Source organism: Mustela nigripes, chromosome 17 (genome assembly GCF_022355385.1).
Source record: "Mustela nigripes isolate SB6536 chromosome 17, MUSNIG.SB6536, whole genome shotgun sequence".
NCBI lineage: Eukaryota > Metazoa > Chordata > Mammalia > Carnivora > Mustelidae > Mustela > Mustela nigripes.
This window is the reverse complement of record NC_081573.1, coordinates 59,348,870-59,365,736: the sequence shown is the minus strand read 5'-3', so window position 1 is coordinate 59,365,736 and position 16,867 is coordinate 59,348,870. Positions and strand designations below refer to the sequence as shown.

General features: G+C 59.5%; 1 protein-coding gene across 1 annotated transcript in view; it reads right to left on the bottom strand.

The window, feature by feature from the left end:
- The window catches only part of SPG7 (SPG7 matrix AAA peptidase subunit, paraplegin), a 29,408-nt gene continuing 12,541 nt past the window's right edge, over positions 1–16,867 (bottom strand). Inside the window, exons 5-15 of the mRNA XM_059383067.1 lie at positions 14,515–14,640; positions 14,064–14,226; positions 13,549–13,722; positions 7,467–7,591; positions 6,791–6,893; positions 5,986–6,096; positions 4,452–4,567; positions 2,639–2,795; positions 2,059–2,225; positions 1,433–1,510; positions 1–321 (exon numbers count right to left, since the gene is read on the bottom strand). Coding sequence (XP_059239050.1) covers positions 145–321; positions 1,433–1,510; positions 2,059–2,225; positions 2,639–2,795; positions 4,452–4,567; positions 5,986–6,096; positions 6,791–6,893; positions 7,467–7,591; positions 13,549–13,722; positions 14,064–14,226; positions 14,515–14,640 — 1,497 coding nt within the window. The 3' untranslated portion in view covers positions 1–144. The remainder of the gene's footprint in view (positions 322–1,432; positions 1,511–2,058; positions 2,226–2,638; positions 2,796–4,451; positions 4,568–5,985; positions 6,097–6,790; positions 6,894–7,466; positions 7,592–13,548; positions 13,723–14,063; positions 14,227–14,514; positions 14,641–16,867) is intronic.

Here is a 16,867-nt window from a genome sequence, read left to right as displayed (position 1 = left end):
TCGTCTGCAGAGACATTTACTAGTCACGGGCAGGGACATCAATAAATAGATCACAAAGGCCATTCAGAGAGCAGTGAGGCTGTGCGGAGGCGTCCGTCTCCCTGGGTCTCAAAAGGCGGGAAGGCCAGGTCCCCAGAGGCACAGTCAAGGAGGTGGGGGCTGCCGCGGGGCCTCCTCCTCCCCTGGGTCTTGCTTCTCCATGTCGGCCTCACTCCACCTCTGAGGCGCAATCATCTTCTTGGGCCCGTGAGGGGGCGGGCCGATGAGGGCCTCGATGTCCTCATAGTTGATCACTTCCTTCTCCAGCAGGGCGTTCGCCAGCTAAGGGAACAAACAGGGCAGTGTGTGAGCCCCAGACAAGGACACACAAGGGCCTTTTGAGAGCAGAGCACCCCGGAGGGAGGGCTGTCGGCGAGCAGGACGCCCGGGCAGGCCACTTTCCCAGGGAAGCAGTCAGCAGGCAGCTCCGGCGAAGAAACCCTCCCTGTCTGCACCCTGGAGATGGTGTCCCAGCTGCCAGCCTCATTAATTTTTCTGCTTCCCTTCCAAATCTGTTTCCTGGGGCAACTTCAACTTCCTTTAGCAAACACGGTGTGTGTATCTGCACGTGGGGAGTGAGTGGAGGCTGGACCGTGGGGGGCAGGCGCTGCTGTGGGCAGGCAGCCTCCACCTCTCCAGATGCGGTTGCGGAGAACACGTTGGAGGAGCTGGTGTGCCCCGCACTGGCAACCTGTCGCTGACCGCCCCGTCGCAGCCTCGAGGAGCAACACACAGGGCCCTCAGACAGGCGCAGCCGCTTCCTCCACCGGGCAGGTCTGGCGTGATGCTCAGCCCTGGACCCCACCAACAGGACAGAGGCAGGACATCCTGGGACCCTGGGACCTTGTCAGCAGCAGATTCGGGCTCAGTCCCTGCACTGCTCAGCGCCCCCCACACCCCCCGGGAGGCAGGGGCTGCTGGTCTGGGAGCAGCCCCCCAAGGACGCAACATGCATGAGACCATGACCTGAGCCGCAATCAGGAGTCAGACGCTTAACCGACGGGGCCACTGCCAGGCGAACCTGAGCATGCGGTTCCTATCTCAGGGCCGAGAGTTCGAGCCTCCTGTTTGGCAGCAATTTCTTAAAAAATAAAAGAAATTGAAAATTCCAGGAAGCACCTAAAGAGCTGGGGGAGAGTCAGCGAGGCCAACTACACACTAACCTGAACCCTGAGCGGAACCCTGAACCCTGACGTCTGCGGCACCGTGTCCTCTGCCTGCCGAGAAGGGGCGGGCGTCACGTGCTCACAGTGCGGGCTAAGGAGGTGGTGCGAGAAATGGGAGTGCGGCTGGGCCCGGGCGGTGCGCAGGGATCGGTCCTCTGCGGCTCCCTGTGCCGGGAGGGTTCCGCGAGGAGCAGGGAGTGAGGACAACCCCGGCGCCCGAGTCTCACCGCCTGCAGCTTATCCAGGTTCTCCTGCAGCACCTGTTCCGTGTGCCTGTAGGCCTTTGCCACCAGCAGCTTTGCTTCCTGCCAACGCAAGACGACAGCCGTGTAACGCACAGGGTGGCCAACCTCAGTCCAGATGTCCTGCGTGGCCCATCCTGGCGCTGGAGTTCACATGAAGCTGCGGGGACAGGAACACAGCTTTTCTCTCGCTGTGGCCAAGAGAGCGTGGCTGCCCCCAGCCCATCCCCTGGGACTGCTCCTGCAGAAGATGCCTGTCTCCAGCTCTGTCCTCCAGGCCCGCAGCCACCTCCCACGTGCACCAGGCCGCACGCTGCCCTGGCCCAGCCTCCCACAGAGCATGCAGTGTGTCCACTGGGGCATCTGTTCCTTCTCTTTCCTGGTCTCAGATCACCGACAGTTTTCAGCAAAAGCCACCCAAGTCCTCACCTGAGAACACTCGGCAAGCGAGTGATCCAGTACTACTTGACTGGTTCGTCTTCGATGTGGGCCACACAGCAGCGCGCTCTGCTCGGTGTGGCAGAGGGCACAGCACCAGCCCCCGAGAGGGGCCCGCCCCCAACCCACCGCGGCGCACCCCAACCAAAGCTGAGCTCGCTGTGCAGACTCACATGGTCCATCATTTCCTGCAGGCCACGGCTGAACGGACGCCGGCCGATGCCTGTGAGGCCCTCCTGCGCCTCGGGGAAGGACACGGGCCCGATGCTCGGCGCCATCCCAAACTGCCTCACCATGGAGTAGGCGATGCGCGTGACCTTCCTCAGGTCATCCTGAGCCCCTGCAGCGGAGGGTCCGGACAGAGGTTCTCTCCGGGCACTGCCAAGTCAGGGCACACAGGGCACCCTGGCACAGGTCCCAGGAGAAGCTTGTATCTCGTCACAGCTCCTCAGAAGTCTTACACTTCTGAGTTCCTGCTGGGGTACACATGTGGGTGCACTTTCCTGGCAGTTCTCCAGCCCACGTCCTGCTCTGCACTGGCCTGGCTGTCTACCCTGAGCCCCAGGGTCACGGCAACAAGCGAGGAACGGCTCTACCTCCTCTCTGGACGTCCCGGTGAAGCAGCAGCCTGCGAAGGCCGACTGGGCCTGTCCCACCATTCCAGTCCCTCCCCCAGATCCACACCCCCACCCCCGCCAGGCGGAAGCGCAGCGGGTATGAAAGCACTTTGAGGACTCAGAACCAGCTTCTCACCGGAAGTGACCTTGTTGAAGGAGATGTTCTCGGACGCACGGCCGCCCAAGGCCATGCACATGCGCTCAAACAGCTGCTCCTTGGTGAAGAGGTGCTGGTCTCTCGGCAGCATCTGAGCGAAGCCCAGCGTCGCGTTAGTCCGTGGCGCGATGGAGACCTGCGGAACGTCACACAGCCGAGTAAGCGGGCAGGATCCGGACTTTAAAGATGAAGGTGTGGAAACGTAGGACAGATCTTTAATGGGAGGGTTTCAAAGCAGTTGAAGCAAATCTGTACTGGCCCCATTTTACAGCAAAGGAGGACCCTGTCCTCGAAGGACGACGGCACAACAGGAAGCTGGGCTGTGCCTTGCGCGCGCACCCGAAGTAAAGCACACCGGCGCGGACGGGGCCGCTGTGGGTGCACCGCTGTGGGTGCACGTCCTGCACCAGTCCTCGCAGGCGCGGCTTGGGAACGGACACCGACCAGGGACGAGGGAGACTAGCCCTGCCGCTCTGACTCTGGGCAGCCCGACGGCAGGTGCACACACGGGGCGGGCCGGGGGGGGGGGTGTCTCCCAGGGCCTGGGGCGTCCGAGGAGGAAACGGAAACCCGACACTGAAGCAAACTGCTTCAGGAAACCGCTGTAAGGGACGGCCCGACTGGGAGCTGGGCTTCATGACCTGCCCTGGCGGAGGAGCCGGCCTGCCTCGGGAGGGGGGTTTCTCATTGTGACAGACGTACCCTTTAGACATCACACAAAGTGGAAATTCTGAGAACAAGGAATTTTAAATAACATTACTGCATTGATTTTTATTTTTGTTTTTGAGATACTGCATTCAGACATTTGCCCTGAACCCTGCCTTCCTCACCCTTGGCCTGACCCGGGGCACCTTAGCGATGGCAGCAGCCCCCAGGTCACCAGACACCGGGTCACCCACTGCTGACTGTGTAAGAGGAATTGGCCTGGTCGACAGGGTGTCGTCAGACGCAACCAGACCGTCCACGTGGCTGCCGCGAACCCTTCTGAGAAGAAGCCCGGTAGCGATAAAGTGCCGGGCTTGCGATGCCGCGTCCCACTGCCGTTGCTGGGGAGCTGTGGTGCTCCTGGCACCACGGGACCACAGCATGGGGGCGGCCCCCGTCTGGGCTGCAGCCCGCCTGTGCGGAGGGCGCTGTGCAACCTGCACGCAGAACCTGGGGAAGCTGTTTCTGCTGGTAGCAGCAGATACAAATAAATTTTCATCAAGTTCACAAAATGCCTCCAAGAGTGGTGTTTTTTTTAATGTGAACCAAACTCACTTATTTTTAAGGTGAGCAATCACGAGGTCAACACTTTTGGTAAATACGGCAATTCTTTTTTTTTTTTTTTTTTTTTTTTAAAGATTTTATTTATTTATTTGACAGAGAGAAATCACAAGTAGGCAGAGAGAGAGAGAGGAGGAAGCAGGCTCTCTGCTGAGCAGAGAGCCCGATGCGGGACTCGATCCCAGGACCCTGAGATCATGACCTGAGCCGAAGGCAGCGGCTTAACCCACTGAGCCACCCAGGCACCCGGCAATTCTTAATTCCAAGAGGAACTGTGTAGATGGCACAGCCAGACCCCAGCTGATCACATGACGACAACACGCTAGAGACCAGACCAGAGCCCACTTTGGATCTCCCGCCCTTTGCTGCTGGGGGTGAGGGGTCCCACACCATCCATTCCTGCTGTGCTCACGTCCAGCTCACAGCGTACTTTCTCTTCAAGCCACATCACGCAATGCTTCCACAGTCAGCTTTGTTCACGGGCCCGCTGGGCTCGCGGCCCCCAGCCCCGACGCAGATGCCCTACCTTCATGACGGCCTCAGTGTGCTCCAGCAGCCAGCCGACCAGGGCGTGGCCCGACTCGTGGAACGCAACCACCTTCTGTTCTTCCTTTGACAGGATCTGGCTCTTTTTGGCAGTCCCTGAAACAGTGTGGGATCCGAGTCTGGGCACGGGGTCCCGGGCAGGCGAGCCAGGCACGCCCGTTGCCCTCACAGAGCTCTACCCCTCGCCATCAAAGCAGCGTTGTCCTGGAGGTTCACCTCCTGCACCTCCGCCCCGGGCTGGCACCCAGATGTTGCTCATGGAAGATGCCAGAGGGTCCTGTTTGTTTCTGCTTCTGTGAGTGCCGGGGTGACAGGTGCCTACCCTCAGGGGCCCACAGGGCACTGGGCCGCTGTGATTAGTGGGATCCCCACCGAGGTCCAGGAGTCGAAGCGGCTCTTCCCCTGGACCCTGGAGCTGCTGCCCCTTGCTAGCTGGCCATCTCCCATGTGCCTTGTCTCTGTAGTCCATGAACCCCAGAGCCCGTCACCTTAAGCACCCCGGGTTCTTCACACCTCCAGCGTTCCCGATTTACGCAGCCCAGATCAGCTCTGGGTCTGGCTGTGTGCTCCTAGGGCCTTCCCCCTCCGTTTACGGCAAGGCTGGGTCTGAGCATCCTAACGGGAGGCAGAGCCCCCGATGGTGGCCACTGGAACCCACGTGCTGTAGCTTGGGCAGGCCACACCTGTGCGGTCAGTATGTCTGTCTCTCTCACTTTGACAGTGTGAGATCCATTTCCACAGAAAACTAAGTGTCTTAGGTGAAGGTGAAGCCACATCTATAGTAAGCAGCGGCCACTTGTGTACCTCTGTCCACACAGGTTCCTGAGCTGCAGCCTGGACACCTGGTGGCGTCTGTACCAGACTTCAGCTCAGCCAGAGTGACAGGGACAAGCCTGTTGTAGGGACAGCTTGTGCCGGAACACTCCCCACCCACGTGCAAGGCCGGCGCGTCTTATACTTCTCTGGTAATGGATCGTTTCCCTCTTTAAAAAACTTCCAGTGTCTTGAACTGAACCTCTCAAGGACAAGACACACGGGGCTGTGGACACTTCAGGAGACTCTTGGTTTCAGTCCCACTCTCCTGACAGAAGCCCAGGGACCCCACTTTGAGTAGCAACAGTTAGGGTCTCCCAGAAGGCCCCCCACCCCGCCCCGCTGCCAAGACCCCTCGTGTCGCTGCCCTGAGCAGAGACGGGCCAGGCAGCAAAGCACAGCTCTCGGGAGACCTGCGGCCCCACAACACGGACAGGGCCTGTGAGGTCCACGCCGAGGCACCGTCGACGGCAGAGGGGCTGAGTGCCGCTCACACGTGGGTGTGTGACACCCTGTGTCTCTGCTGGAAGAGGTTTCTGCTCTTGGGCGTATCCCTGGTATTTCAAACGAGAACCCGACTTAGGACACTGCCCCCACTGCTCTCTCGTCCGGCAGCGCTTCGCTGAGCCCTTCCGTCACGTGTCAGCCTGACCCGCGCCGCACCCACCTGCCCCCCGCCGTCCGGGTGCTTGCTCTCATACCCGCAATGACCCGCTCCACAGCGCACTCGAAGTTCAGGGTGTGGACAGACGCGTGACCTTCCCGTGCGGCGTGCAACGCGGCCTCGTTACAGACGTTGGCGATGTCGGCACCTGTCCGCACAGCAGCGTCAGCAGAGGGCAGGGGAGGGGGGCGTGGGCGGGAGGCGGGCAGCAGGCAGGCGGCGCTTCCGACCTGTGCTGAAGCCACGCGTGCCTCTAGCAGACCAGGGCACCTCCGCCCTGTGCTGCCCCCTTTCTGCCCCCGCCAGGCTCCTTCCTGCTCAAGTCCCACCAGCAGCTTTGCACCACCTGCTGTTTCCTTCTCCCTGGGAACTCACAGCCCAGTACCCATGAGATTCTCGTTAAGGGCCTTAAAGGAAAATCCAAAGGAAGAAATTATAATAAAAGGGATTTTGTTGCTATTACCCTTTAAAACGAGAGCCGTAGAGAAAATACCCTGATTTGTGATGCATCTCCGCTCAGTGAGAAGACGGTTGAGGCGGGCCGTGGTGCGCTCGGGCAGCCACGAGGCCGTGAACGGCATCGCCTGGCAGGGAGCAGTGGGCACGCACAGCCCCGAGTGTGGAAAGGCCCTCAAGGGCCGGTGGGCAGAGGCCTGCGGGCAGAAGGGCCCGGAGCAACCCCCGTGTAGGCACTACTGGCGTGGGAAAAGCCAAGTGCCAGGCAGCACTTTTCTCCTCTGCCGGCTCTCTGCGCACGACCTCACTCCCGCCCAGGCTGTGCTACCTGCAGGGCCCCGGGCAGGGGTGCGCACCCCCCAGACAGCAGGGAACAGCGTCCATACCGCTGAACCCCGGCGTGAGCTCTGCCAGACGCTGCGAGTAAAAGCTGCTGGCCTGGGTCAGCTTCAGGCTCTTCAGGTGCTGCTCAAAAATCTCCCGCCTTTCCTGCAGAGAAAGGAGCCAAGCGTGGGCTCACCCCTGCCCGCAGACAGCAGCCACGGGCGTCAGATCACCGCTGCGGCCTGCAGGCAGGACACCGGCAGACCGCAAGCAGCACTGCAGACGGAAGGCGGGAGGGACAACGAAGCGCCTCACGCATGTGAGGGTCGCTCTGTAGGACACCTGGTTCCCACACACTCGGAACCTCCCAGACCCCCGAGTCACAGCAGTGGGGAGCTGCCCCCAGCACAGCATCAGGGGAGCCTCACTCAGCCCAAGTGTCGGTCCCGGGACTCCCGGCTGCGGCGCGGGAATGCACACCGTTCCGCCCGCGCTCCGAACCCTCTCCCTACCGAGCACCGCTTGCTGGTCGCTGCTGCCCTGGGGCACCGAGGAGCTGGTGGGGCCCAGGACAAGGACTCGGAGGCTTCCCAAGGATTGTGCTACAAAACTCAGCCACAGTGTTGAGGGGTAAAGAGAAAAACCGGGGGTGCGCCAAATGAGCTGCAGAGCCACGGCAGAATATAGGTAAGCCAAAGACAGTCGGACAGACAAGAGCCAGCCCCCGGCCACACTGACCTGCAGTGTGGGAAGGTCGATGAAGATGTGTCGATCCAGCCGGCCAGGCCTCAGCAGAGCGTTGTCCAAAACGTCAGCCCGGTTGGTAGAGGCCAGGACAATGACATGGTCGGTGGTGCCCATTCCTGGAGGGATAGACAGCTGTTGGGGTACAGCTCCCCCTCCAGGACACGAGTGGGACGGACCTCCCACTGGGGCCCGTGAGAATGAGGACGTGGACCGACCCAGGATCAGGGTCCCCACGACAGCAAGAATTTGCCTGTCTTCCCCAGGCTGCCAGCCCAGAGGCAGAACCACAGATGGGGGCCTGCACAGCCATCGATGGCGTCCGGGGGGATCGTGTTTCTCCTCGGTAACTGCCCAGCAGACCCGGGGAACGAGGGGCACCGTGTCCACGCTCCTTTGGTGCAAAGCCATGGGCCAGAGCAGACATTTCTCAACACTGGTCTGTGGCCTGGGTTTGGAGGCTCCGGGTTTCTCAGAAGGTTTAAAAGCAAGGGCTGAGAGCACCACTGGTGGCCCAGGTCTTCGTGAGAACTGACACAGGCCCTTGTCTGAGCAAGGCCGCACCCGCAGAAAGGCATCCGAGCCAAGGCTGGGTGATCTGGGCCTGAGCAGACATCCAAGGGTCTTCCGTGTATGCTCAGCACACGTTACAGTGCGACGCTGGCCTTCCTGTTGTTGTAGATAATTATGTCCAGAGCACGTAAGACCGAGAGCACGTGAGATCCCGAACTTCAGACTGGTTTTAAAATCACCGGCCGGGGAGGAGACTGCAGCAGGGGGTGTGGATGGCAAGGGTCTGGCCTGCGCCGTGGAGGTTCCCTGCACAGCTCTCCCTGTGCTTCTGTATGTGTGACAAGGTCCAGAATACAAAGTTTAAAAAATAAAGACTTCAGGGGTACCTGACTGGCTCGGTTGATGGAATGGGAGACTCCTGATCTCAGGGTCTTGAGTTCAAAGCCCCACTTGGGTGTGGAACCCACTGAATTAAACAAACCAACCTGCCATGATCTTTTGCTAATGAAAAAAGTCCACAATAAGCAGACACACAAGTACAACCTGAAACTACCTGTGAAGCGCCGAGTGGAATTTAAAAGACGTTTTAGAGAACTAGGTCCCGAGAGCGTGAGGCACCACCACCTCCCAGCAGACCGCCGCTAACTCCACCCCAGGACCCCACGACGGCAAGAGGGGCCTGGCTGAGCGCACGGGCCAGGGGCTGGCCACCTCACAAGGATCTGACACCTGAGTCAGCGAGAAGCACCGGGACCCACAAACCACAACCCACGCCCTCGCAACGCTCCTGCGTGTGCGCATTCTCGCTGGAGTCCCCGAAGGTGGGACACGAGGGGTCCAGCCCACTCTTGTGTCGAGCAGAGAGCGGATAACCCTAACCTCCCAAATGAGCCGGAAGCCAACGCAGGCATCACCCAGCAACTCCACTAGCCTGCCCTGTGGTTTCAGGACGTCGCTGTGACACAGGTAACAGGAGGCTGACTGGACGGAGGGCCCCGGGACAGACATGGCTTCGTTTCTCGGACAAGGAGGGAAGCCAGAGCTCTCCTCTGGGGACTCGCTGGGACTCCCTACTCCGACTTCCGCAATGTCCTCCTCGCACAGGCCGAGGCTGTGAACGTGGAATTCTGAGTCACAGGTGCGAAAACAAGACAAGAGTGCCTGCTCGTCCCTGACCATCTCGCGTGAATGCGCCGTCCAGCAGGGAGCCGTGATCCAGTCGTGTGTGGACAGTTTGTCCTTCCCTGGCTTCACGGTAACCGTGACACCGAAACCCCGCGTTCCCAGACCGCTCGCACGGGCGGACGTGTGGGCCGCTGCAGTCTTCGGAGCCCGCAAGCACAGTGCCGGGCTGCGTGCGCACAGCTCGGAACCAGGGCACGGGAGCGCTCGTGCTGGGTCGGATGGGAGCCGCGGCCTTGTCTCCCAGAGAGGCTGCCACAGGGGACGCTCCCATGGGCGGTGTGTCTGCTCACGTCTCCCCGGCTGCTTGATTTAAATCAGGGTCACCGAGGTTCCCGCGAGGACCCGGGTCTGACCTCTCCCCGCCCTCCCCGGCATCCAGTGCTGCTGCCCCGCTTCCGCTGAGTCTCCTGTGAGGCGCGTGTTCCTAGGAAAAACTCAGCAAGATCTTTTGGGAGATGGGGACAAGCTTGTTCTAGAAATTCTAGGAGAGCCAAGCACACCCGCTCCCACAGCTACAGCCGAGGAACAGACGTCAGGAGCCCGCCCGCCTTCCTCCCAGACCGCTGCAGGGGGAGGCCGCTGCCCATGGGAGGCGGACGCACCGGGTTGGGGCCCCGCTGCTGCCAGGTCCAGCCAAGCACTGGCAGAGGCACAAAGGCCATTCAGTGGAGGATGCAACAGCCTCTTCAGCAAATGGAGAACCAGACCCCCCCACGGAGAAAAGCCATGGCCACACCCTCGAATCTGGCCCAGCGTGACGTCAGACACCTCGTGGATGAAGACGGAAGGCCGGGTGGATGGGAGCGAGGGCCTCCTGCTGACCCCGAGGGAGGCCGGAGCTCATGCCCCACAGGCTCTCACGAACGCAGAGGCTCAGAGCCCTCCTGCTGTTCAACATATAGCAAGGAGACTGTCCCCCTCTGAGGGACCTGGTGGGACCCCAGCACTCGGCACACGTGCCCTTGCCATGTGACCTGGCTGTCCCGTAGCACAGCCTCGTCCTGACATGGTGAGGTTTTCCCACGACGTGCACAGTGTCCACTCCGTGCCCTGCACGTCAATGAAGCGGTGCTGCCCTTCCCCGAGGACTAAGAGAGACGCCTCAGATGCCGCTGAAGGGCTGAGAATGGCCGGCTGTGTCTGCACACAGAGGCACCTGTTCACTGCCAGTCTAGCCCAACAAGGGCCTTCAGTCAGTGGGTCGGGGTTCTGGGCGGAAGCGCCCTATTCACGGTGGCACAGAGAGCCTAGGCTCAGGGAAAGATGCCATTTAGTAAACGCTTCCTGGGGGGCTCGGTCTTCAAGTGCCAACAGCCCGAGGAAGCGGATCTGCTCGTCCCATGTGCTACGTCTCTGGGCGGAAGCCTCCTTGAGTACCTTCAGGTCAGGTGGACTGTAGTGAAACACACAGAGCGCAGGTGAGGTCACAAGCCAGGACGTCAAAGCTCCAGAGCCTGGAGAAACAGGGGCCAGTGGGAACCCCACAGCACAGCACCTCCCAGTCCAGAAGCGCGCCTGCAAGCCGTGCAGGGCTGCCGTCTGCAGGAGCCCAAGGGCAACACGAGCTAGAGGAAGCGTGAAGACTTGCGACAGCCTGCTCTCGCCCGTCCCCTCGCCAGCGCAGACGCTGGCCGTCCTTCCAAAGAGACAATCGGGAGCCGTCACTAACATCTGGTACTTCTGGGGCGACTGGGTGGCTCAGTCATTATGCGTCTGCTTTCAGCTCAGGCCCTGATTCCGGGGTCCTGGGATGGAGCCCCGCATCGGGCTCTCTGCTCGACGGGGAGCCTGCTTCCCCCTCTCTCTCTGCCTGCCTCTCTGCCTACTTGTGATTTCTCTGTCAAATAAATAAATAAAATCTTTTTTTTTTTTTTTTTTAAAGATTTTATTTATTTATTTGACAGAGAGAGATCACAAGTAGGCCGAGAGGCAGGCAGAGAGAGAGAGAGAAGGGGAAGCAGACTCCCTGCTGAGCAGAGAGCCCGATGTGGGACTCGATCCCAGGACCCTGAGATCATGACCTGAGCTGAAGGCAGCGGCTTAACCCACTGAGCCACCCAGGCGCCCAATAAATAAAATCTTTAAAAAAAAAAAAAATCCAGTACTTCTGAGAGCAGAGGCTCATCAAACACACAGTCCTGGGTCTCTGCAGACGGGACTGACCTCAGTTTCGGGTGCCCGCAGGCCCAGGTGTGAGACCTTGGGACCAGAACCTGAGGGGATCTTCCAATCCTGGCAGGACTCGGACCATGTCCAGAACCCCACTAAGTAGAGGTGGCTAAGCATGAAGGGGTCATGAAAACCCATTCAAACGAAAAGCACCAAGTGTGGTCTCAGCGATGGGAGACTGCGGGGGGTAACTCCAAGACCATGAGCAGCCCACAGCCTGCCCCCGGAAGGCGCTCCTGGAGGCCCCTCTGTGCCGGCACCCCGACAGCGGCATTCAGAACCGGAACCTCGCTCTGCACATGGTCCCGAGGACGTGGAGCCCGTGGAAGCTTCCCTCCCCAGAAGCTGCCCTTGTGCATGGTCCCTGAGCAAGGTCTGAGGGGGGCTCCGATGCACCCCGTTCTGCAGATAACCCGACCACACAGCCTCTTCGGCACACTGGCTACACACAGCACTTGGCTTTTCCGCCCATGGAGCTTGCCGAGTTCCCAACACGCATGACAGTGTTGGCCAGGCCGAGCGTGTGTGGAGAGGCCTTGCCCTGCCGCTGGCCGGCCCTGCAGAGCAGCACCCGGGCGTGGTCTGGGGCAGCTCTCCAGGGCCTTTCCTGAGTCCGAAAGTGTTTCCGAGTGAGAGGCTCAAACAGTTTGTCTCGAGTCGCACACGGTCCAACGCCACGTCCGCACATTGGCCAGCACGTGCACCGCCCCCAGGGTGGGAGCACTTCCAGAATGAAAACACGGGCACCTGGGTGGCTCAGTGGGTTAAGCTGCTGCCTTCGGCTCAGGTCATCATCTCAGGGTCCTGGGATCGAGCCCCGCATCAGGCTCTCTGCTCGGCGGGGAGCCTGCTTCCCCCTCTCTCTCTGCCTGCCTCTCTGCCTACTTGTGATCTCTGTCAAATAAATAAATAAAATCTTAAAAAAAAAAAAAAGGAATGAAAACACACACACACACGTACTCGGTTCTCTTGGAGCCAGGGACGTGAGCACAGAGTGTCTCCCTCACCCGCAGTGCTGCAAACGGCGCGGGAATCCTGACGCTCTGGGGCCTGAGGTGGGTACCTGTGGGCCCACGGTCACAGCTGCGTTATTCCAAGAGCCGGGGCCGTCCGCCAGCAGGGGACTGGCCACGTGGGGGGACTATTAGCCTTAAATCAAGTCCCACCACATGCACTGCAAGGAAGACATGACCCTGGGGACTCACAGAGCTGCTGTGCCCTCGAGGGTCCTAGAAGTCTCAGATCCGTGGAGACAGAGAGCAGGGCTGTGGCTGCCGGGGGCTGGGGAGTTAGTGTTTAATGGGGACAGAGTCCCAGTTGGTGAAGAGGAAAAGGCTCGAGAGCCAGACGGTGGTGGGTGCACAGTGAGAACATACTTAATATCCCTGAAGGAAGCACTCGTAAATGGTTAAAATGATCAATGTTATTATATATGTCACCACAGCAAGAATAAAGTGAGGCACATGGCCGGTCCTATCAGTGAAGCATCTCACCCTTGCTCTCAGTTGTAAGTCTGAGCCCCATGTTGGGTGTAGACTTAAAGATAAAATCTCTAAAAAACAAATAGATAGGGGCGCCTGGGTGGCTCAGTGGTTAAGTGTCCGCCTTCAGCTCAGGTCATGATCTCAGGGTCCTGGGATCAAGCCCCGCATCGGGCTCCCTGCTCAGTGGGAAGCCTGCTTCTCCTCTCCCTCTGCCTGCTGTTCTGCCTACTTGTGCTCTCTGTCAAATATTTAAAAAAAAAAAATAATAAAACAAATAAAATCTTAAAAAGGAGCCGTTCCAGTCACTCCCAACCCTGAGATCAAGAGTTGCAGGCTCCCGGACTGAGCAGCCGGGCGTCCCGTGTCCCCTCTACCCTCTGAGCAGCACAGCCCGCTGGGTTCATCCAAGACTGGAAACGGGGTCATGACCTGCCCTGCCCTTTGGGCTCCCAGGGTTTCCCCTTTCTTTTCTACCGTCACCGTCAAACCTGAGTCTCTGGATAGAGCCGGGTGACAGACACGCTGACACCAGCCTCCTCTCGTTACTCACACCCGGGGCAGGTGTGTGGTGGGGACACAGACCAGTCGCTGCAGGTAAGTGAAATGCCTGGAAGCACGAGCGTGAGGTTCCGGAACAGGACGCCAGCTGCACGGTCCATCTAGAGAGTAGGTCTCGGGAAGACAGCCTTCCACACCCAGGAGCAGGCTGGGTGAGGGGCACCCACCGTCCATCTCCACCAGAAGCTGGTTGAGCGTCTGCTCTTCCTCCGTGTTGGAGAAACCGGACATGGTGGTAGACCGTTTCTTGCCCACGGCGTCGATCTCATCAATGTAGACGATGCAGGGCGCTCGAGCCCGGGCTTCCTTGAAGAGGCTCCGGACGCGGGCAGCGCCAAGGCCTGAGACGACACGGGGACCCAGAGTCAGACAGGTAATGGGCGATGAGCCCAACCCTCGTGCCAGTGGCCAGAGCTGCCCCGAGGATGACCGGGTCTCCCGGAGTCCCCCTGCCGGACGCTCGCCCTCCTGCACTCCCCAGGCCACACACAGAAGCAGCTTCAACGAACATCACTGCCCAGTTCCCTCCATAAACGTGTCCAGTAACCCAGGTTTCACGTGTCCTTCCCTGTCCCCCTGGGCCTCTGTCTACCCGGCTGCCTGAGGAAGGGCGTGTGATGGCAGAGACCTCGCTGCACAGATGGTCGGGCAAACCTGTCCGCAGCCCCCCAGCAATACCGACCTCCAATGACCTCCACGAACTCCGGGCCGGCCATCGCCAAAAAGGGCACCTGGGCCTCCGTCGCCACCGCCTTGGCCAGAAGGGTCTTCCCGCAGCCGGGGGGCCCGAGCAACAGCGCACCTTTTGGGACTTTGGCGCCCAGCTGAAGGAAGCGCTCTGGGCTCTGGAAAAGCAGACCACGGCGCGCTGGTCATAGGTGTTTGGGAATTTCCAAAACAGGACTCCCATGGAGCTCAGCTCCTGTACCATCTGGAATCAGCCACGGTTCACGTGGGGGAGGAAGCGGAGTGCTCCGGCCGTGGCCAGGCATCCCGGGGGGCCTGGGGTGCGGTCAGCCAGGGGTTCCTGGTCACCCACAGGGCCCCGGCTCTCCGATGGGCACCCAGCTGTGCCCCCGGCCTGTCTGGCTGGCTGAGCCCACGCGCCCACACCCCCCCCTGCATGGCCGCACCTTCAGGTAATCCACAAACTCTCTGACTTCTAACTTGGCTTCGTGCATCCCCGCCACATCTTTGAAGCTGACGCCTTTCCCCATCTTGCCGTCCACAATCGTGAAACGAGCCACTTTAAGCTGGTTCTGGGCAGAAAGAACAAAGGGCAGGTTCTGTGAAATGACAGGAGACGTGAGCCCCTCGGGTTGCGGCTGCCGGCACGAGGCGGCTGTGTGTCCCTGGGGCCCCGGCTCCCCCAAGCCTGGCTCTCCTCACACCCTCTCCGCTCAGACAGAGGGAGGTGAAGCCGTCTTCTGGGCATCCAAGGGAAAATGTTTACTATGCATTGTGAACAGTAAAAAAATTCTCTAGCATCTAGCAATTTGCCTTTAAAAAAAAAATAACAACCCTTAAACCACCCCCGTTCCAAACAAGGTAATTCAATATCTGCGGCAGATCGGCTGTAGTTTTCTTTCTTTTTTTTTTTTTTTTAAAGATTTTATTTATTTATTTGACAGAGAGAGATCACAAGTAGGCAGAGAGGCAGGCAGAGAGAGAGAGAGGAGGAAGCAGGCTCCCTGCCGAGCAGAGAGCCCGATGTGGGACTCGATCCCAGGACCCTGAGATCATGACCTGAGCCGAAGGCAGAGGCTTAACCCACGGAGCCCCCCAGGCGCCCCCCCGTCTAATTTTCTATACGGCTTTTCCCACTATGGTGAAGCGCTCTGATTGTCAGAGAATGCGGTAACTCACAGCTCTAGGAAGGTTTGGTAGAAACGCTAGCTGGTTAATTTCTGGAATGCAGCCCGGCAAGACAAAGGTCTCGGTGGGGGTGCAACCCTGAGCTACCAGGTGGAGCAGCAGGCCCCCCAAAGACAGGTGTGCCCCAGCTCCATCACAGTATTAGCGAGACACAGCAAGGGCGAGGAACAGCCCCAGGACACCTGGGGCTCGGTCCACAAAGCATCTGCCTTCAGCGCAGGTCATGATCCCGCAGTCCTGGGGTTGAGCCTCTCATCAGGCTCCCTCTCAGCAGGGAACCTGCTTCTTCCTCTGCCTCTGCCTGCCCCCACTCCCCCTACCTGTGCTCGCTCTCTGTCAAACAATAAAATCTTAAAAAACATTTTTTTTTTAAGAAATAAATAAACAGCCCCGAGTATGTAAGCCTGGTGAACCTGGCTGAGTGAAACCCAACAGCTCCACAACGAGACACCATCAACTACAGACAGGAACACGTGCCTGGTCCCAGTGGAAACCTGCCTCAGTTCCCAGGTCGGTGACCAGAGGGTACCCTCTGCAGACCTGCTCCAAGCAGGCCTTGGGTGCCTCCCAGCACCCCTGCCGACAGGATTACCTGGCCAGATGAGACCTGCCAGGGAGGGACAGTGCATGTTACCACGAAGGCCACCACACAATAGGAGGGCTTTGTTGTTTTGGTTTTTTTTTTTAAGTAAACTTTATATCCAACTTGGGGCCCGAACTCAAGCTTCCCGTGCTCTACCGAGTGAGCCAGCCAGGCGCCCCAGGAGAATGCTTTTAAAGTGTACTGAGGTTTGGGGCACCTGGCTGGCTCAGTCCGTAGAGCATGTGATGCTTGACCTTGGGGTCTTGATATCGAGCCCTCCATTGGGTGTAGAGATTACTTAAAAAAAAAATAGAATATTAAAAAAAAAAATAAAAGTAAAATAAGAACATAAAGACAACCTTTACCAACTTCTCAGTGTCTTAGCTAGTAGGAAAAACCAAAAACGAAGTCATGTCCAGCCCCAGAAAAACTGCCGAACAAAGTGTCCGGCACACCCATGGGGCTCGGCTGCCCGGCGAGTCAGAGAGGGAGGGGCCTGGGCGGCTCTCGGTCGGCCCCTGTGGCCGTGAACATGCGCTCACGGGAGTGTGCCAGGACCCTGCCCCCAAGCCCGAGCACAGACCCTAGACCACAGGTGCCAAGAGACGGGCTCTCCACCACTTACGAAAGCACTGAGTCCTCCTTCCCTTCCGGTCATTCCGGCCAGACGGAACACGTACCACAGGATGGCCAGGCCCACGGCAGTCATCCCCAGGGCGTAGAGAGCACTAGCGGGGGAGAGGGACGGTCACGGGCAGGCGGCGCGCAGACCCGCTTCGCGTCGGGCCGCGGACGCTCTGATGAGGACAAGTGCAGCCCAATTCCCGTCCTTTGTGACCTGCCCCTCAACTGTCCCGGGAACACATCACAGCCTGATACGGCGGCGCGCCACGGCGTGAAGCCGCAACATGGACACGGCGCTGACCCTGTCCGCCAGGGCCTCCTGATAATGCCTGAAAGAACACACTTTTCACACGCGATGTACTTTTCTTTTCCACAGAGCGAGCGCGCAAGCAGGGAGAGGGAGA